General features: G+C 47.5%; 1 protein-coding gene across 10 annotated transcripts in view; it reads right to left on the bottom strand.

The window, feature by feature from the left end:
- Window positions 1–20,623, bottom strand: part of TNK2 (tyrosine kinase non receptor 2) — a 111,581-nt gene that overhangs the window by 2,283 nt on the left and 88,675 nt on the right. For 5 of the 10 annotated variants that reach the window (XM_087871993.1, XM_087871996.1, XM_087871995.1 and 2 more), the window contains 5 exons: window positions 14,367–14,458; window positions 12,194–12,238; window positions 8,601–9,991; window positions 5,192–5,287; window positions 4,167–4,294 (listed from right to left, as the gene is read on the bottom strand). In XM_087871993.1, coding sequence (XP_087728119.1) covers window positions 4,167–4,294; window positions 5,192–5,287; window positions 8,601–9,991; window positions 12,194–12,238; window positions 14,367–14,458 — 1,752 coding nt within the window. The remainder of the gene's footprint in view (window positions 1–4,166; window positions 4,295–5,191; window positions 5,288–8,600; window positions 9,992–12,193; window positions 12,239–14,366; window positions 14,459–20,623) is intronic. The other 5 variants (XM_087871999.1, XM_087871997.1, XM_087871998.1 and 2 more) reach the window with 1 other exon arrangement.

The raw sequence follows: 20,623 nt of genomic DNA, 5'->3' as shown, positions 1-20,623 counted from the left end.
TGGCTGTATTTTACATGCTTGTTGAATTTACATCATTTCCAAGTTCGCACAATGCACGGAATCCACAAACTGACTAAGTAAACTAGGCTCATCCAAAAGGGCTGAAACATTTTTTTAGTCCCATAAAGCAAGGTAAGGGTTGGAGGTTGCTCAGGCAGAGACCCTCCCCTAATTCACAGGAGTATAAGAGACTGGGGGGGGGGGGAGTGGTGCAGTGGCCTAGAGGTGGAGCTCTCGCCTCACAATCATGAGGCTGTGAGTTTGATCCTAGGTAGAGGCAGATATTTCTCTCTCCGGGCAAAATGAGAGCCCTTTTCGTTTGAGGGGGGAGCCACCTGTCAACTCTGAAGCTGGACTGACCAAAGCCATTTTTGTCTGCTTCGGTGTTGCCACACTGGAGCTGAGGGTCAGAGAGGAGGGATGAGATAAGAGGGATTTTTGTAGCCAAAACAAAATACTTTCTCTTGGGAACCAAGGACATTCTCACACATGGTCGGAAAAAGACGGGAGTGATGCCACCCGGTTGTCGGACTGCACGGGGATTGGACCGTGTGACAGATTGTTTTGAGAAAGCAGAAAATCTTTTACTTTTTTAATAAGGTGAAAACCACGGGAGTTCTCAGAGTCGGTTTTCACCTCATATGTGCCAATATGGTATTTTCCAATAAAAGTAATCTTTGTGGAATTCAATTGTCTTGGGGTTTTGCTTGAACTGGATTTATTACTTGGAACCCTGACAATATCTACTGAACAAAAACTCCGCTCTGGCGACAGGAAGGGCATCCGGCCAAGTAAGCACTTATCTCCATTCAGTTGCCAAGACTCTGCCCCGCAAGGGATTATGGGGGTCATTAAAAGAAGAAAGAAACTGAATATTTTTGGGGACTTATTTTATCAAAGGCTAGCTGGCAAAAACAGGAACTAGAAACAGAGAAATATATGGAAGGACCAGTGATATACGGAAGGTATGTTAACTTGGTTAAACAAATATTATGATTATTATTGCTATTAATATTACTGATATTAATATAATTGATATTAATGCAATGAACATGGTTGTAAGCACTTTGATCATTATTTCCTAAATTGATTTGTACCCAACCCAGACAACACAGTGTTCCAATTGAAATTGGAATTTTTGTATGTTATAAAATAAAATAAAAACTGATTACAAAAAACCACAGTCGGAAGGGCCCTTGGAGGTCTTCTAGTCCAACCCACAGCTCAAGCAGGAAACCTAAACTGTTTTCAGACAAATGGCTGTCCGATCTCTTCTTTAAAAACTTCCAGTGTTGGAGCATTCACAACTTCTGGTGGCAAGCTGTTCCACTGGTTAATCGTCCCCACTGTTAAGAAGTTTCTCCATAATTCCAGGTTGCTTCTCTCCTTGATTGCTTTCCATCCATTGTTTCTTGTCCTGCCTTCTGATGCCTTGGAAAATAAGTTGATCCCCCCCTCTTCTTTGGGGCAGTCCCTCAAATGCTGGAAGACTGCTATCATGTCTCCCCTAGTCCTTCTTTTCTCCAGACTGATCATACTCAATATATATATATATATATATATATCAGGGGTGAAATGCTCCCGGTTCGGACTGGATCGCCCGATCCGGTAGCGATGGAGGCGGGTGGTTCGGAGAACCGGTAGGAAAAACCCCTCCCCACCCCCATGCCCAGATGAGCCGCGCAATCATCAGAGGCTTTTTATTTTATTTTTAAAAGCATTTTTTCTACAACCTCTTTGGCCGAAAAAATGCTTTTAAAAGTAAAAAAAAAAAGCCTCTGCCGATCAGGCAAGTCAGCTGGGATCGTCAGAGGCTTTAAAAGCATTTTTTAAAAAGTTTTAAAAGTTAAAAAAAAAAGTTGGCCATGCCCACTCGGTCATATTACCCATCACTACCAAGCCACGCCCACAGAACCGGTAGTAACAAATTTTACATTTCACCATTGATATATACCCAGGTTACACACCGTATACATCCAGACGTAAAATCTGCCACTGACCTGGTTTTCTGACCCAGCTCCCCAAACACGACAAACCCACTGAAGTGAACAAAGATTCCTTTAATTAGGAATGCGGGCAAGCCCGTGCCGGCCTCCACAAGTGCTTCCTGATTAGGCCGTTCTCGACTTACAACCTTTCGTTCAGCGGTGGTTTGAAGTTACAACGGCACTAAAAAAAAAAAAAAAAAAGAAAGTGGACGTATCGATCCTCACACTTATGACCACTGCAGCAGCCTCACAATCTCGTGATCAAAAGTCCAGGCGCTCATTAGCCAGCATGTAATGATGATGGTTGCAGCATCCCGGGCTCATGCGATCGTCATTTTGCAACCTTCTTACCTGGCTTCTGACAAGCAAGGTTAAAGGGGGCGGGGGGGACACTGGATTCGCTTAACGACCACATAAAATGAGCTGTGAGTCACTCGGCAACCACCTTGCTTAGCTAGGAAAATCGTGGTCGAACTGTGGTCGTAAATTCAGGAATATCTGTATTGTACCTTTCAACCAGGAAATAAATTGATTTCAGAGCACTTCAATATCTAACAGAATGAAATCCAGTGTAGAGAAAAGCAAAGTGAAGTCCTACACTTAGGCAAGAAAAACCAAAAGTAGACATATAAACTGGGGGAAACCAGGTATAATAGCAGGAACTGTGAGACGGATCTTGGAGTCTTAGTGGACAACCAGTTAAATATGAACTAACGGTGTGTGGCGGCAGCCAAAAAAGCTAACACAATCTTTGGTTGTCTAAATAGGGATACAATCAAGATCAAGGGAAGTACTAATACCACTCTATAAAGCCTTAGTAAGACTACACCTAGAGTACTGCATCCAGTTTTGGTCACCACATTATAAAAAAGACGTTGAGACTCTAGAAAAACTGCAGAGAAGAGCAACTAAGATAATTAAAGGGGAATAAAACATACGATGAATGGTTGCAGGAACTGGGCCTGGCTAGTCTAGTGGAGAAAAGGACCAGGGGAGACAGGAGAGCATCTTCCAATATTTGTGGGGCTGCCACAGAGAGGAGGAAGGGGGTCCAGCTATTCTCGGAAGCCCCTGAAGGCTAGAAAAGGAATAATGGATGGAAACTGACCAAGGATTCAACCTAGAAATGAGGAGGAATTTCCTGACAGTGAGAACCATCAACCCATGGAAGAGAAGTTGCCTTCAGAAGTTGTGGGAGCTTCATCACTGGAAGCTTTCAAGAAGAGACGGGACTGCCATCTGTCAGAAATGGTGTAGCGTCTCCTGCTTGAGGGAGAGGGGTTGGATTAGATGACCTCCAAGGTCCCTTCCCACTCTATTAATTGGTAAATTTGGTTGATCTCAAGAAAAGCCAAACAGGATCAGAGCCAGCGACTGCAGGTAATCCTCAATTTATTTATTTATTTATTTATTTATTAGTCATATTTCTATGCCGCCCACTCTCCGAGGACTCTGGGCGGCTTACACCAAAGACAGTATACTAAATAGCCTATTGCCCCCCAACAATCTGGGTCCTCATTTTACCCACCTCGGAAGGATGGAAGGCTGAGTCAACCTTGAGCTGGTGAGATTTGATCCGCTGATCTGCTGAACGAGCAGTCAGCTGAAGTAGCTGCAGTACTGCACTCTAACCACTGCGCCACCTCGGCTCATAATTTATGACTACAATGGAACCCCACATTTCGGTTGCAAAGCAAGACAGTTAAATGTGTTTTGCCCCATTGGGCAATCCTTTCTTGCCACAACTGGTAATTGAATCACCGCACTTGTTCAATTAGTTTAACACAGTTTGTTAAGTGAAGCTGGCTTCCTCATGGACTTGGCTCGTCAGAAGGTCGCAAAACGGGTCCCACCCCTGGCCCCGGGACTGTGCAAACCATCGTAAATATGATCCTGTTAGCAGGCATCTGAATTTTGATCATGTGATTGCAAGGATGCTGCAACGGTCGTTAAGTGTGAAAAACGGTCGTAAGTCCCTTTTTCCAGTGCTGTTGTAACTTCGGTCACTAAAACAGACTGCTGTAAGTCAAGGAATACCAGTACCTGGATGGGAAGGCTGCCTGGAAAAAAAACCAGACTTGTAGGTCAATCTGAGAGGCTCAAATCCTTCCCAGATTTTTGGCAAAACTTCCCTTCCGGAAGAGAACGTCCCCGGCCGTGCCTTATGGTTACTCTTACTTGAGTTGGGAAGCATTGTAGGGGTCCAGCAGGTGAGAACTGGCCTGCTCCAAGTTCCAGTTGAACATCTCCAGAACTTTGTGACATTCCAGTCGCGTCTTCAGTCCCAGGCAGAAGAGCTGCTCAACCTGCAAAAAAAGGTGAGAAGTGAGAGAGATCAGAGCATTATAAAAATGACAGGTAGAGCGGTCAACCAGGTTACAAAAAAAGATGTTGAGACTTTGGGAAAAAGTGCAGAGAAGAGCAACTAGAATAGAATGGAATGGAATAGAATGGAATAGAGATTAGTATAATAGAATAGAACAGAATACTGTAGAATCGAGTAGAGTAGAGTAGAGTAGAGTAGAGTGGAATGGAATAGAGATTAATAGAATAGAATAGAATAGAATAGAATAGAATAGAATAGAATAGAATAGAATAGAACAGAACAGAACAGAATCTAGTAGAGTAGAGTAGCGTTGAATGGAATGGAATGGAATAGAGATTAGTATAATAGAATAGAATAGAACAGAATACTGTAGAATCTAGTAGAGTAGAGTAAAATAGAATAGAATGGGATGGAATAGAATAGAATCTAGTAGAGTAGAGTAGAGTAGAGTAGAGTAGAGTAGAGTAGAGTAGAATAAATAGAATAGAATAGAATAGAACAGAACAGAACAGAACAGAACAGAACAGAACAGAACAACAAGAGTTGGAAGGGACTTTGGAGGTCTTCTAGTCCAACCTCCTGCCCAGGTAGGAAACCCTACACCACCTCAGACAAATGGTTATCCAACCTCTTCTTAAAAACTTCCAGTATTGGGGCATTCACAACTTCTGGAGGGAAGTTGTTCCACTGATTAATTGTTTTGTCAAGAAATTTCTCCTTAGTTCTAAGTTGCTTCTCTCCTTGATTACTTTCCACCCATTGCTTCTTTGGTTTCCAACTGAATTCGTTCTGGGCCGGGTCCACCCACTCCCACCCCCAAATCCCACTCCTCTTCCTCGTGCCAGGAGGAGAAATGCTCCCTTGCAGATGTTTTTACCTTCAGATACTGGACAGCCTTTTGCACGTTCCAGCTGTGATTCTGCAGGGCGGCTTTACTCTCTTCGGTGGTGACACCGTGTACCGTGTCCTGGACCTGCAATAGGAGCAAAAGATGATGCAATTGTGCGACAGTTGTGTAACTCGGAAGAAGGTCCCAACCTCCACCCTGTTGTATTCTGGTTCCTAATTTATTTAATTCCGGTTCTTCTAAGGTTTAGTTATTTTTGCTCTTATGATGCTGCAAGCCAACTACTCGAGTGACAGTGAGATGATCAGCAGATAAATTTAATAAATAAAATAAAACTCCTGTTCTGTCCCCCGTCCTCACACAGACAAATGCAAACACGCCTGCCAATACTTTATTGTATAAACAGACCAGAATTCCTGGCAGACAAGAGTTCTGGCAGCTAACTGTAAAACGCCTGCCCAGTCCAATTAGTACTCCCAAAAAGCAGGAGAGGCCTTATCTGCAGTCCGTTTCCAGAGCGACAAATTATCCACAAGAGTTTAGTCCAAAATATATCTGAGCCGAAGTGCAGGATTCACAATGTGACTCTTTAGAGTTTAAACTTTTATCCGTCACAGAGCCTGCCGAGCAATCATGCCCCCTTTTATCCCTTGTGGGGCGTGGCTCAGTGACTCAGCTCAATCCCTGGCCCTCCCACGCCTCTTCCTTTGCTGCGCACGCTTCTCCCTCCGACGCTGCCTGGGATCAAGCCAGGATTCATCATTATCACTCTATCAATGGGTGCTCCGAAATGCCTTCCTCCTGGCCCATCCCAGGCTGTTCCTCCTGGCCTTCGGATGGAACCTGAGGCATTGCCAGAGAGGAGGGTCCTGGAGAGGGAGGCCTTGCCAGTTCCTCCCCCTCACCTTCTGAGTCCTCTTCCTCCATGAGGACGGGCTCAGGAGTCGGAGTCACAACTCCCTGTTGTCTAGGCAGATGTCCAATATTAAGTATCTGGGGGTGCAGATAACTGACAATCTGAACGAGTCTCTCCACACGTCATCCTTAAGGAAGCGTGGAAACCAGCGCCTGCATTTCCTATGTCGGATGAGGAAAGCACCTCTTTCTCCTTCTGTCCTGGCCACTTTTTACAGATGCGCGATGGAGAGCGTTTTTAACAAACTGCATCCCCGTTTGGTTTGGTGGGAGCAGCACCTCAGATAGAAAGTCCCTACAGAGAGTGGTGAGGACAGTGGAGAAGATTATAGGAAGCTCCCTTCCCGTCATTCAGGATGCTGCTTATAAGCGCTATGAGCTTAGAGCTCAAAGCAATGTTAGAGACCCCACACACCCACTTCACAGTCTCTGTGTTTCGGGTTTCGGAATATTTCTAGCAGGACTTTTACCAGGTTCCAGAACAACTTTGTTCCCTGGGCCAGCCGTCTGGCAAACTCGCAAGATTCGTTTCTCTCACCGTGTACAGGGAAACATTTGAACTAGTCTGTGTTGTTTCTCTGTGTCATATATGTGGGCATATGCATAATTTTGTATTTATCTTGTCATGTTTATGTAGTGTTATATGGGAGGTGGTGACCCTTTCGAGAGCTGGATGCGACGAAATTTCATTTTTAATGTATGCCGATTAGGGTACATTCAAAGTGACAATAAAATCCTATTCTCTTCTCTTCCATTCCATATTTTCTATTCTATTCTATTCTATTCTATTCTATTCTATTCTATTCTATTCTATTCTATTCTTCTATTCTATTCTATTCTGTAATTCTAATTCTAATTCTATTCAGTAATTTTATTCTATTCTCTAATTCTAATTCTATTCTGTAATTCTATTCTATTCTATTTTATTCTCTTCTGTAATTCTATTCGTTCTATTCTATGTCTGCTCTGTTCTGTTCTAGCTGCGTAATTTTTAATATTTAACTTTTCGTTGTTTTTTTGCTTTCAAAGTCACCCCGAGTCGCTGACAAGGAGATAGTCAGCATGTAAATTTTATAAATAAAATAACTAAACTCCCTTCTGCCACTGCAGGGAGGCCTCGACTTACAACAGTTCATTTAGTGACCGTTCAAAGTTACAACGGCACTGGAAAAAAAAGTGATTGAAGACCATTTTTCACACTTATGACCATTGCAGCATCCCCACGGTCGCGTGATTTACATTCGGATGTGTGACAACTGGTTCATACTTATGACGGTTGGGGAGTCCCGGGGTCACGTGATCCCCTTTTGCGACCTTCTGACGAGCAAAGGTCAGTGGGGAAGCCAGACTCACTTAGCAACCAGGTTATTCAAGTGCAGCGATTCACTTAACGACCATGGCAAGAAAGGTTGTAAAATGAGGACCGGAAGCTGACGGAGGACTGGAAGCTGACGCCACAGTGAAACGAACAGGGGATTTCTGCGCTCCAGAAATCCCTGCCGATAGCCCCGCCATGGGACCGGTCCATCTCGGACCCCGCAATCTAGTTTTGACTGCGGTAGTGAGGAGCACATCCTGACAGTCTCAGGGGCATCGCAAAGCCCCTGACTGATCCAGGAAAGCTCCTTTTCCAGAGGCGGGGTAGCAGCCATCAAAACTGCCGAGGCGGAGGACAGCCTGTATTGCGGTATCCTGGAGTCATGCAATCCCCTTTTGCAACTTTCTGACGAGCGAAGCCCATGGGGAAGACAGATTCACTTAACGACTGGTGATTCACTTAACAACTGTTGTAAAACGGAGCAAAACTCACTGAACCAATTTTCACGTTCATTTCGGACTCAATTGCTGTCGTAAGTCGAGGACTACCTGCTGTCGTAAGTCCAGGCAACCTGCGTGAGAACCACCCATCATAGCTCTGTTTTAACTGGACTACGAGCTCTTTGAAACTGACCCTCTCCCTCCGTCCTGTAGGATGGATTGTGGGGACCGTGCCTGGGGATTTGTGACCTGGGCAGGGACTTCCGAAGGAGAAGCCCCAAGGGACACTTAGGGACAAGCAGGTCACGGGTCAAGCTCCAATATAGGAGAAAATATATTTGTAACTCAAGGGTTGAAATGAGGGATCCTTGGTGCTCTGAGCTTAGAACTTTTCTTGCAGACATTTCATTACCCAACTAGATTATACCATCAGGGCTAGAAATGAATGGGGTTTGTGGAGGAGGAGGAGGAGGAGGAGGAGGACCACCGTGGGATCCTTGGTGCTCTGAGCCTGGAACTTTTCTTGCAAACGTTTCATTACCCAACTAGATTACACCATCAGGGCTAGAAGGAAGTGGGGTTATATTGTATATAAGCAGAGAGAACCCCCCCTTCCTTCTAGCACTGATAATGTTTCCTAGTCGGGTCATAAAACGTCTGCAAGAAAACCACCCAGCTCAGGAAGCACCAAGGACCCTCCCCACATGTCAACCTGGTCTGCTCATCCAGCTTCCGTGAGGGGGCTCTGGCCGAAAGCATCACTCACCAGCCGAATCTTCTCCGAGCTTCGGGGTCCTTCCGAACCATCATAGATGATTTTCTGGAGGCCGCAGATGGCCTTGATGGTGCTATTGCTGTTGTTGGACGAGAAGTTGGCCTTGTAGTCCGGCGGCTGCTGGATCATGGGCCGCACCGTCGCCGTGGTGACCACTCGGCTGGGCGCCACGGTGTCTTCCTGGCTCTTCGTCTCCTTGAAGAACTTCTCGTATTTGTCCAGGTAAGGCGGACGCTCGGGGAGGAGATAGTAGTGGGTGTTACTGACTTTCCGTCCGTCCTTCACGATGGGCAGGATGCAGGGTCCCTTGGCGCTTTCCTTCCCCTGGGCCTGGATGACCTTAGGGGTGGCATACTTAGGGTCCAAGGCGAAACTCTGGGTGGTGGGCATGGGATGCTTCCCGGGGGAGGTGGACAGGAAGGCCCCCAAGGAAAGCGGGGAGCAGAGATTGGTTCTCGGCTGGGGAGATCCGCCTTGGAGGGCCCTCGGACTGGGAGTTCTGGATCCCGGTTGGGACAACCGATCTCGCGGAGGGATCTGAGGAGGACGGGCTTCCTCCCCTCCAGAAGCCGGGGAGAGGTCTCCAGACCAGCGGCCGTGCTCGTTCCTGCGGAAAGGGAGGGGCAGGATGGGCACGCGAGGAGGGATCTGCGGCTTGTCCTCTCCTGGACTAGGGATGGTGGCCACGGAAGGTCCTCCCAAGGGGACGTTGAGGTGCTTCATGCATTCCTGCTGGAGTTCCTGGAAAATTTCGGTGGTTTGAGCCGGGCTGGGTTGCTTGCTCTCCTTGGGGGGCAGGAAGAGGTTGTCGTCCAAGGGGAGAGCGGGATGGTCTCCTTCGGGGGCGAAGCTGCCGTTGACCTCCCCCTTGCCCCAGGGTCTGCTCCCCCGCGTACGCCCCACTAGCTCTTCGGCGCTGTTGATGGAGCAGACCTCGAAGTCTTCTTCGTCTTGAGCCACGTCGTCGTAGGCCGGTGGGGGAGGAAGGGGCCGGGCGTCCCAGTCCACGATGGGCGTAGGGTGCAAGGGGCGGGGCAGCGCTTGGGTGGGGCTCTGAGGAGGGGTCTTGTCCAACAAGGAGAAGGCCTCCATGGCCAAGCGAGCCAAGGAGGGGGCGCAGAAGTCCCCGACGGGAGACGGGCTGGGGGGAAGGAGCTCGTCCCCAAAGTCTATGAGGGTCACCTCATTCACGGGGGGGCCGCCCCCTTTGGAGCGGGGCAGGAGCAGTCTCTCGCCCACCTTGGTGCCCGAGACGCAGGCGGAGGGCTTGGGAACCTGCAGGCCTCCTCGGACCCCAGACCCAGATTTCTTTTTCAGGCAAAGCTGCTTGAGGCTGATGGCCAGGGGAGGCTCTTCTTCATTCACCGGGTCGTACAAGGGCTCTGAAAGACAAAAGGCAGGCTGTGGTTTTCTCTTTTTTTTTTCTTTCTCTCTTTCTTTCATGTTCTCCTTTCTTTTTTTATTTCTCTTTCATCCTTTCTTTCTTTCTCTTTTTCTTTCATGCTTTCTCCTTTCTTTCTCTTTCATTCTTTTTCTCCCTTTTTCTTTCAATCTTTTTTTTTTTACTCTATTTCTTTCCTTCTCTCCATTCCCTTCCTTCCTTCTTTCTCACTCTTTCTTTCCTTATTCCTTTTCTTTTTTTCTTCCTTTTTTTCTTTCTTTTCTTTACCTCTTTTTCTCTTTTTCCTTCCTTCCTTCTTTCCTTCCTTCCTCCCTCCCTCCCTCCCTCCCTCCTTTCATTTTTATCCTACTTTTATTACTTTATAGGTAACTCAAGGTAGGGAACAGACCTCATATTCCTTCTTACTCCTCTTTTCCTAACAACAACCCTGCAAGGTCCATTGGGTAGGCCGAGTGTCACTGGCCAAAGTCATCCAGCTGGCTTTTATGCCTAAGGCAGGACTAGAACTCACCGTCTCCTGGTGATTGGCCCAAAGTCACCCAGCTGGCTTTGTATCTAGCTTAGGACTGGAATTCTTTGTCTCCTGGTTTCAGTCTTAACTACCCCTTGTTCAGTCGTGCCGTAATTTCGAATGGCTGCTGAACAAGTGGTTGTTAAGCAAGGACTATCTGTATTTTTAGAGCACAGGTGTCAAACGGGCAGCCCACTGGTCGGATGTGCCATGTGCAGGCCACGTCCACTCCAGCTCCGCAAAAGGGGGAAAAAAAGTCACGAACTGTCACATGACAGCAACGTGTCGCCACAAGTTTGACACCCGTGTTATTAGAATAGGGGAAAGTTGGACCTGGTCACCCATGGTGAATACAGGAAGAACAGAATTTCCCAATCAAGGGGAAATGCTTGTCTGCCTTGCTTCTCTCCAAGATCTTCCCCTCGTTTTTCGAGGTCGGGGCCAGTGGTGAAATCCTCTGAAATTTGCTACCGAGCGCGCAGTTTGTATGTGTGAGGCGCGCCTGCGCAGCGCTAAAAAAGGAACATTTTGAAGCCTTCCGAGTCTGCAAAGGTAAGTAGAACAGCGAAGGGGTGGGGAAATCCTCTGTGCCACGCGATTTAGATTAGCTAGAAAGAAGGAAATCCGACGAGTGTAGCTAATATAAATCGCGCATCACAGCCGATCGTTGCGTCGGCAATATCGGTTCGTGCGAACCGTTAACATTATTTACTACCGGTTCGGGAGAACCGGTTTGAACCGGTAGCATTTCACCCCTGGTCGGGGCCAGGTGAATGGGGGATAGGCAGCGGTCATAGAATACCCTCCCATCCCCAGGCGGAAGGAAGGAATGACTTGGATAGACAGGAGGAAGAAAAGCCGCAATCAAATCAACCATCAGATAAAAGGAACCCAAGTCTGGAACAGAACTGTAATCGGAGAAAGCGTCTCAAATAAGCCCCTCCCCGTTTCTTACTCTGATAAAGGGAGGAAGGGGCGGGGGAAGGAGCACATTCAGACTCGCAAAATTCTATTATTCCAATCTTAAAGGTAGTCTCCACATTAACGGACTAACAGAGTTGGAAGGGACCTTATAGGTCATCTAGTCCAACCTCCTGCTCAAGCAGGAGACCCTACACCATTTCTGACAAGAGGGCAGTCCAGTCTCTTCTTGAAAGCCTCCAGGGATGAAGCTCCCACAACTTCCGAAGGCAACTTCTGTCTCATGGGTTGATTGTTCTCACTGTCAGAAATTTTCTCCTTATTTCCAGGTTGAATCTCTCCCTGATCAGTTTCCATCCATTATTTCTTGTCCTGCCTTCAGGGGCTTTGGGAAATAGCTTGAGCCCCTTCCTCTTCTCTGGGGCAGCCCCTCAAGTATTGGAAGATGCTCTCCTGTCTCCCCTGGTCCTTCTCTTCACTAGACTAGCCAGGCCCAGTTCCTGCAACCGTTCATTTTATTTGTTTAAGCCTCCAGTCCCCTAATCCTCTTGGTTGCTCTTCTCTGCACTCTTTCTAGAGTCTCCACATCTTTTTTATTGTGTGGTGAACTGGGTGCAGTCCTCTAGGTGTGGTCTTACTAAGGCTTTATAGAGTGGTTTCCTACTACCTCGAAGGGCTGACCTATCCAGAAAGGAACAAAGAGAAGAAAAACACAAGAGGCACAACAGCCGGAAACATGGCCCCACTTACGCTTGAGAAGGATCGAGGGCTGGGGCGGCCGAGGTGGCGGCTGTCCTGCAGGAGAGAGAGAGAGGAAGAGAGGAGAGAAAGAGATAGAGAGACCGCAGCGAAAGGGAAAGATGAGAGCAGTGTGTTAGTTGGTGGCTTCAGGCGAGGTTGGAGGGGCAGAGGGAGGGCATAATAGGCAGTGCGCAAGCAGTCAATCGATAGGGCCAGGAATGACCCCCTGGGGTAGGCAGAGGTCTCACCCCCTAAGCAGTGAGACTGTTTTTCTTCAAAGCAGCTGCTTCCTTTCTGCAGGACGCAGAATGAACTACTCAGAGATCCGAGGGTTAAAAGTCAAGATGGCATTTTTTTCTACTTAATTTTTCTTCTTCTTTTTTTTTTCATTTGCAAATATACAGGTAGTCCTCGCTTTACTACCACAGTTAAGCCCAACATTTCTATTGCTAAGCGAAAAAGTGGTTAAGTGAATTTTGCCCCATTTTACAACCATTCTGGCCACCGCTGTTAAGCGAATCACCGCGGTTGTTAAACGAGTAACACAGTCGTTAAGTGAATCCAGCTTCCCCAGGGACTCTGCTTGTCAGAAGGTCACAAAAAGGGGCTCACGTGATCCCGGGACACTGCGACCGTCATAAATACGAGTCAGTTGCCAAGTATCCGAATTTTGATCACATAACCATGGGGATACTACGACGGTCATTAAGTGTGAAAATCGGCCATAAATCACTTTTTTTCAGGGTCAGTCACTAAATGAACTGTTGTAAGTCAAGGACTACGTGTACTCAGATGAGAAGTTTAAAAGTCAAGATGGCATTTTTTTCTGCTTAATATTTCTTCCCTTTTTTGCATTTACAAAAAACAATATCATGGTCATTTTGTCATTATTTATTTGATTTCTATATTCGCCCGTCTCAGCAAATGATTCTGAGCAGCTCACAACAGATGTTGACTCAAAACAAGGAAGCTTTTTGAAGCTTGTGAATACAAGTGGTCCTCGACTTAACGACCATTCGCTTAGCAACCAATTGAAGTTATAAAGGTGCTGAAAAAGGCCTGGTTCTCGCACTTACGACCGCTGTTCTACCCACATGATCGCAGTTTGGATGCTTGGCAACCGGCTCACATTTACGACCAGTTGTGCTGTCCTGTGGTTACGTTTCCAGAATTTCTGGGCCAGTTTACAGCAACGAATAGCCGTTCGGTACAATGGGTTCATACTTATAACCGCTGGGTTTCATTTTACAATGACCGGCATAAAAATGGTTGCAAAATAGAGTTCGAATTGACTTACGACCGCAAGGACTTATGATGGAAATGCCTGTCCCCATTGTGGTCATAAGTCGAGGACTATCTGTACGAGAATCTTTTGAAACGGGGTTCTGCAACAAGGAACCGAAAACGGAAGGCGTGAGGGAAGGAGCTGCGAGTGCGAGAGAATAAAAAAAAACGCATTGAAAGCCCAAGAACCCGTTGCAAAGAAAAAGGTCTGAGAAAACAGCTCTCTCCAACGGCCAGATGTGGTGGCACTACAGTTTCCATGGTTCCCATCCACCCAGTTGGAGAGGACAGGCCCAGGACACACCGTGGTGGCAGGCTCAGCATTTTTACCTTGTTTCAGAGTATCTGATGCTCACTGAGTTTGGTGGTTTTCTAGCAGACATTTTATGACCCAACTAGGTGGCATCATCAGTTCTAGAATGGAAAGGAGTTATACTGCTTATAAACAAGGAGCAAATGCCCATTTCTAGCCTGATAATGTTACCTAGTTGGGAAATGAAACGTCTGCAAGAAAACCACCAAGCCCAGAGAGCACCAAGGACCCCACAGTCCTCCTCCTACTTCCTCCTGCCTTCACCTCCTCCAACCTCAGCCCTGATGATGTTACTAAGTTGGGTCATGAAACGTCTGCAAGCTCAGAGAGCACTAAGGACCCCACAGTTCAACCCTGCGCTGCAGAGATTCCCTTCTTATTGGGCTTAAGGGTTGTTTGGCTTTGAAAACTACAGTTCCCAACATGCATCAGTGCGGAGGACCCCAGACGAAAGGCATTCTGGGACTTGCAGTTCTACAATGCACACGCTGCAATCTCGCTGTGCCGGAGTGAAGGCAGAACCGGTTCAGGTAACAAGTGAAAAGTTAGATGACTTTTTTTTTTTATTTAAATAACTTTTCTTACTTCTTGTCCTTCCTGGGAGCTGCGTAGGCCGAGCTGGGTTCAAATCCAAGCCTAGGACATCCGGGGGGTCCATGGGATTTCCCAGGTACAAGCTGCAGAAAAAGGATGATGGGGGAAGAAAAGAGAGAGAGAGAGAAAAAGATGAAACAATCTACTGGCTGCGTTCTCCGATCCTTCTTTCCTTTCTCTTGCTACTTTAGACTCTACTACACGGAGCACCAACAACGTGGAGTTTCTACCTCAAGAGAGTTTGCAGACTTGCTGTCCGGATGGGGTAGCTCACCGAGAGGAAATCGTTATTTGTTTGGATGATATAACATTAGCGCAGCGGAAAAGGGCAAATATAGAGCTAGTTTGGTCTAGTGATTAATGTCCAGAAACCAGGAGACGGTGAGTTCTAGTGCCACCTTAGGTCTGAAAGCCGGCTGGGTGACTTTGGACCAATCACAAGGAGACTGGGAGTTCTAGTCCTGTTTTAGGCACGAAAAACAGCTGGGTGACTTTGAGCCTATCATCAAGAGACAAGGAATTCTAGCCCCACCTTAGGCACGAAAGCCGGCTGGGTGACTTTGGACCAATCACGAGGAGACTGGGAGTTCTAGTCCTGTCTTAGGCACAAAAGACAGCTAGGTGACTTTGGGCCAATCACCAGGAGACAGTGAGTTCTAGTGCCACCTTAGGTCTGAAAGCCGGCTGGGTGACTTTGGACCAATCACAAGGAGACTGGGAGTTCTAGTCCTGTCTTAGGCACAAAAGACAGCTAGGTGACTTTGGGCCAATCACCAGGAGACAGTGAGTTCTAGTGCCACCTTAGGTCTGAAAGCCGGCTGGGTGACTTTGGACCAATCACAAGGAGACTGGGAGTTCTAGTCCTGCCTTAGGCACGAAAAACAGCTGGGTGACTTTGAGCCTATCATCAAGAGACAGGGAGTTCTAGTCCCACCTTAGGCACGAAAGACAGCTGGGTGACTTTGGGCCAATCACCAGGAGACGGTGAGTTCTAGTTCTGCGTTAGATACAAAAGCCAACTGGAGATGGTGAGTTCTAGTTCTCTGTTAGTTCAAAAGCCAACTGGGTGTCTTTGGGCCAATCAGTAGGTGACAGTGAGTTCTAGTCACGCCTTAGGTATGAAGGACAGCTGGGTGATTTTGAGCCAATCACCAGGAGATGGTGAGTTCTAGTTCTGCATTAGATACAAAAGCCAACTGGGTGACTTTGGGCCGATCACTAGGTGACAGTGAGTTCTAGTCCCGCCTTAGGCATGAAAGCCAACTGGAGATGGTGAGTTCTAGTTCTCTGTTAGTTCAAAAGCCAACTGGGTGTCTTTGGGCCAATCAGTAGGTGACAGTGAGTTCTAGTCACGCCTTAGGTATGAAGGACAGCTGGGTGATTTTGAGCCAATCACCAGGAGATGGTGAGTTCTAGTTTTGCGTTAGGTACGAAAGCCAACTGGGCAACTTTGGGCCTGTCATGTCTTAGCCCAACTCACCTCAAAGGGTTGTGGACGAAATAGGAGGAAGGGTGAGGAATATTAGATATGTTCCCTGAATATGGGATGGGTTTTGTAGTGTGAGAGTTCCTAGGCCTCTCAGTTTCACTTCTTTCAACATGTCAGGACGCAGGGGAAACTGAGGAACACAAACAGCAGAACTGAGTAGGCCTTATTACAGGTAGTCCTCGACCGACGGCCACAATTGAGCCCAACATTTCCATTGCTAAGCAAGACACTTGAGTTTTGCCCCATTTTATGACCTTTCTGGCTACAGTTGTTAGATCAAATCACTGCAGTGCTTATCTTAATAACACGGTTGTTAAGTGAATCTGGCTGCCTCACTGACTTGGCTTGCTCGCAAGGTCGCAAAGTGTGATCACGTGACCCTGTGATACTGCAACTGTCGTAAGTGTGAACCACTTGCCAAGTGCCTGAATGATGATCATGTGAACCCCGGGAAAGGGGGGGGGGGAAGAATGCTACAACTGTCAAGTATGAAAAACGGTCGTAAATCACTTTTTTTCAATGCCGGTGCAACCTTGGACAGTCACTAAATGAATGGTTGTAAGTGGAGGACAACCTGTAGCTTCAGGGGAAGAGGTGGGCTTCACACAACCTGGGCACGCTGCTTGTTGCCCACCAGATAAAGAAACCAGGATCTTTAACCTGTGATACCCATCAGAATAGAGTTGGAAGGGGCCTTGGAGATCTTCTAGTCTAACCCCCTGCTGAAGAAGGAGACCTTATACCAGTGATGGCTAAACTTTTTGCCATCGAGTGCCAAAAGCGGGGGTCGCGCAGGGGGGGTCGTGCGCACGTGTGCCCACACCCATAATTCTATGTGCCCCACCCCCTGTGCATGTGCGTGCGACACCCCTCCGCTCCCGCCATGCGATGGTACGGTGGAACCGGAAGTCGGGAAACAAGCCGTTTCCGGCCTCCAGAGGGGTGGAGAAGGCCATTTTTGCCCTCCCCAGGCACCTAGAAAGATTCTGGAGCCTGGGGAGAATGAAAAACAGGCCTTCCGGTCCTACCGGAAGTCAGGAAAAAGGCCATTTCTGGCCTCTGGGAGGGGTGGGGAAGGCCGTTTTCACCCTCCCCAGGCTCCTAGAAAGCCTCTGGAGCCTGGGGAGAGCGAAAAATGGGCCTTCCTCACCCTCCCGCCCCCAGAGGCCAGAAACAGCATGTTTCCTGACTTCTGGTGGGCCCAGAAGGCCTGAAAATCAGCTGTCTGGCGCACGCCTGCACACCGGAGCTCAGCTGACGTGCCCACCAATATGGCTCCATAGGTTCACCATCACGGCTCTATACTATTTCACATAAATGGATGTCCAGTCTCTTCTTAAAAACCTCCAGTGATAGAGTACCCGCAACTTCCAGTGGCAAGCAGTTCCACTGGTTCTCACTGTTAGGAAGTTTCTTCCTCATTCCAGATTCCCCAAACATGGCTCACCAGTGACCAAATCCACCGAACCTCTGGCTTTGCCCAACAACCCCCTGCGTCATAAAACGCGCCCTGTTTTCGTTTGCACAATATGCTAAAACCACAACCCGACACCCATCTACACACCCTAAATTGTTCACCCTGAATCAGGTCGAGAAAAAAAACATCCTTGCAACGATCACAGGCAGAGGCTCCTGAGTTTGTGGCCCGGAAAAAATAAATAAAAAAAATCTCTTTTTGTGTTGTTGTTTGTGGGTCAACCAAGGCGGTTTGCGACGAACCCGTTTAACCGGTCGTCTGAATGCTTCGGGGTCGTTTTGGACTCAGCCTGGCTCAACCCGTGTGCAAACAAACACACTCACAACTTAACTGGCAGCCGGCCAACCTCAAGGCACCCAACCCAGCTCCCACGTCGAGAGCCGGAGTTGTGCAACCTTAGGGGAGGGCACAACTCCGTGGCCAAAAACGCACACCCACACCCACGAGTCACACCCCGGAGCTGTGGCCACGGCCCGACGTATCTTATGTTTCGGCAATAAAACCCCGATGTGAAAGGTAAGATTTGTCCCGGCAGGAGCCAAAGAAGGAAACCACCTTCCTATACAGGATGTGGGGAATGATGCCTCCTGCCCGTGTTGCAAGTTTCGCACCCGTTTCCGAGGCCAACTGCAGCGACGTGTGGGCGTAGGAGTGAGTCGGTGACTGTGTTAGAAAGGAAGTGAAGCGAAGGTGGGAGCAGGAATCTCAAAGGCCCTTTTCAGGGAAAGCAAAATAGAAAGGTCTGCGAAAACGGCTTCTGTGTTTCTGCGCACAAAAGTTCTTTTCTTTTTTAGTAAAAATAAAATTCTATTCGGGGTTTTTTCCCTTTTTTTTTTTTTTTTAAAATGGCCAACTGACTTCTCCGGGCTCTGTTCCTCGCCGTCTGCATTCACACAAACACCCTTAACCCAGTTAAAAATCTCGGTACTCGGACAGGCTACATACGTGCTAAAATGGCTTAGGTTTAACCTCGGTTTGTTCTCTCTTGGCTGTGTGTGTTGTGCACATCCAGGGTTTATGGTTCTTTCTGAATGCAACTTCAGAAAAATAAAAAAAGGAGGGGGGGGAATCACGTCCGTTTGTGCGAATGCGGCCAATTTTGCCATCAAGAGGCAGGTGGGCAATTGGGTTCTGGTGCATATTTTGTGGCCCAGCGGGAAGTACTCTTGCCCATACTGACCAGACTCAAACAGAATCGAACTGGAAGGGACCTTGGAGGTCTTCTAGTCCAACCCCCTGCTCAAACAGGAGAACCTATACGAGTGATGGCTAACCTTTTTGCCATTGCGTGCCAAAAGCGGGGGTCGTGTGTGTGTGTGTGTGTGTGTCGCGTGCATACGTGCCCACACCCATAATTCTATGCGCTCTGCCCCCTCAGTGCATGCACACGCGACCCCCCCACGCAACTCCCACTTTTGGCACGTGGGCCAGTTTTTTGCCCTCCCCAGGCTCCAAAGGCTTTCTAGGAGCCTGGGGAGGGCGAAAACAGCCTTCCCCACTACCCCCCGGAAGCCCTCCGGAGGCCGGAAACAACCTGTTTCCCGACTTCCGGTGGGCCCAGAAGGCCCGAAAATCATCTGAGCTCGCATGCCCACCGATATGGCTCCACGTGCCACCGGTGGCACACATGCCATAGGTTCACCATCACGGCCCTCTACCATTTGAGATAAGTGGCTGTCCAATCTCTTAAAAACCTCCAGCGATGAAGCACCCATCTGGTGGCAAGCTGTTCCACTGGCTAATTGTTCTCGCTGTTAGGAAGTTTCTCCTTAATTCCAGGTTGCTTCTCTCCTTGATTTAGCTTCCATCCATTGTTTCTTGTGGTGCCTTCTGGTGCTTTGGAGAATAGTTTGACCCCCTCTTCTTTGGGGCAGCCCCTCAAATGTTGGAATACTGCTATCCTGTCGCCCCTGGTCCATCTTTTCTCTAGACTGGCCATATCCAATTCCTGCAACCGTTCTTCGTACGATTTAGTCTCCAGGCCTTTGATCATCCTAGTTGCTCTTCTTTGCACTTTTTCCAAACTCTTGAACATCTTTTTCGTAACGTGGTGACCAAAACTGGATGCCGTATTCCAGATGTGGCCTTAACTAAGGATTTACAAAACGGTACTGATCCTTCATGTGATTTTGACTCTACGTATGCCTCTGTTTGTACAACCAAGGATTGTATTAGCTTTTTTGGCGGCAGCTGCACACGGCTGGCTCGTATTTAAGCGATCGAAATATATTTCTCTATTGGCAATGATTAAATTTACACAGGTGGTCCTCAATTTATAACCGCTCACTTAGCGAAAAGTACAAAGTTGTAACAGCACTGAAAAAAAATGTGTTGTCAGACTGCGCTACAGTCCTCGCACTTACGACCGCTGCAGCATTACCCATGGTGTGGCCAAATTTCAGGCGCTTGGCAGACGGCATGTTATTTAGGACGGCTGCAGCATCCGGGATCACGTCATCACTATTTGCGACGTTCCGAACCGGAATTCTGATAAGCAAAGTCAATGGGGAGGAAGCCCAATCGTGTGATTCAGCTTAACCACCGTGGCAAAAATGGTGGTTAAAATTGAGTGTGTCTCACTAAGCAACAGAAAATCCTGATTTTTCTGACCCCGATTGTCCTTTGTAATCTCAGGATTATCTATACGACGCCCCTCTCCCTGTTGAAATGATTTTGGGTGGCATATAGGCTTTTTTTCAGGCAGCCAGCAAGCACTCTGCTGCCCATTGGGAGACTAAGGAGACCGGGCAGCAGAGTGCTTAATGGCTGCCTGAAAAAAAGCCTAGAAACTAGTGGATTGTGATTTCACTGAACTAGGGCTGCATAAAAATCTTGGTTTACGTAGGAAGAACCTGGCTAAAGAGAAATACATATACATACATACATACATACATGTAGGTCTTTGGTTATTTGGGTTTTGTCCTGTGTAAAATTGGAAGTACCTTGGCGACGTTTTGACGAAGTCTCATTCGTCATCTTCAGGCTGGTGTCTTTGGCCTTGTGCTTCTATTTTATTTATTTGTTTAAATTTCTATACCGCCCTTCTCCAATACAGGACTCAGGGCGGTGAACAGCCAAAGTAAAAACAAGACATACAAAATCTAAAAACTGTTTAAAATAATTAAATATTCTGACCGTAATTAAAAAATTCCAATTTAAAATCAGTTTAAAATTTAACTCAAGCCAGCCCTTCTAGGAGCAATGTTAGAATCCTAGCAGCACAAGGCCGAAGACACCAGCCTAAAGATGACGAATGAGACTTCGTCGAAACGTCGCCAAGGT

The sequence above is a fragment of the Pantherophis guttatus genome, chromosome 6, assembly GCF_059756535.1.
Source record: "Pantherophis guttatus breed Tessera chromosome 6, ASM5975653v1, whole genome shotgun sequence".
NCBI classification, from domain to species: domain Eukaryota; kingdom Metazoa; phylum Chordata; class Lepidosauria; order Squamata; family Colubridae; genus Pantherophis; species Pantherophis guttatus.
The sequence above is the reverse complement of the archived record's forward strand: the minus strand, read 5'-3'. Positions and strand labels throughout refer to the sequence as shown.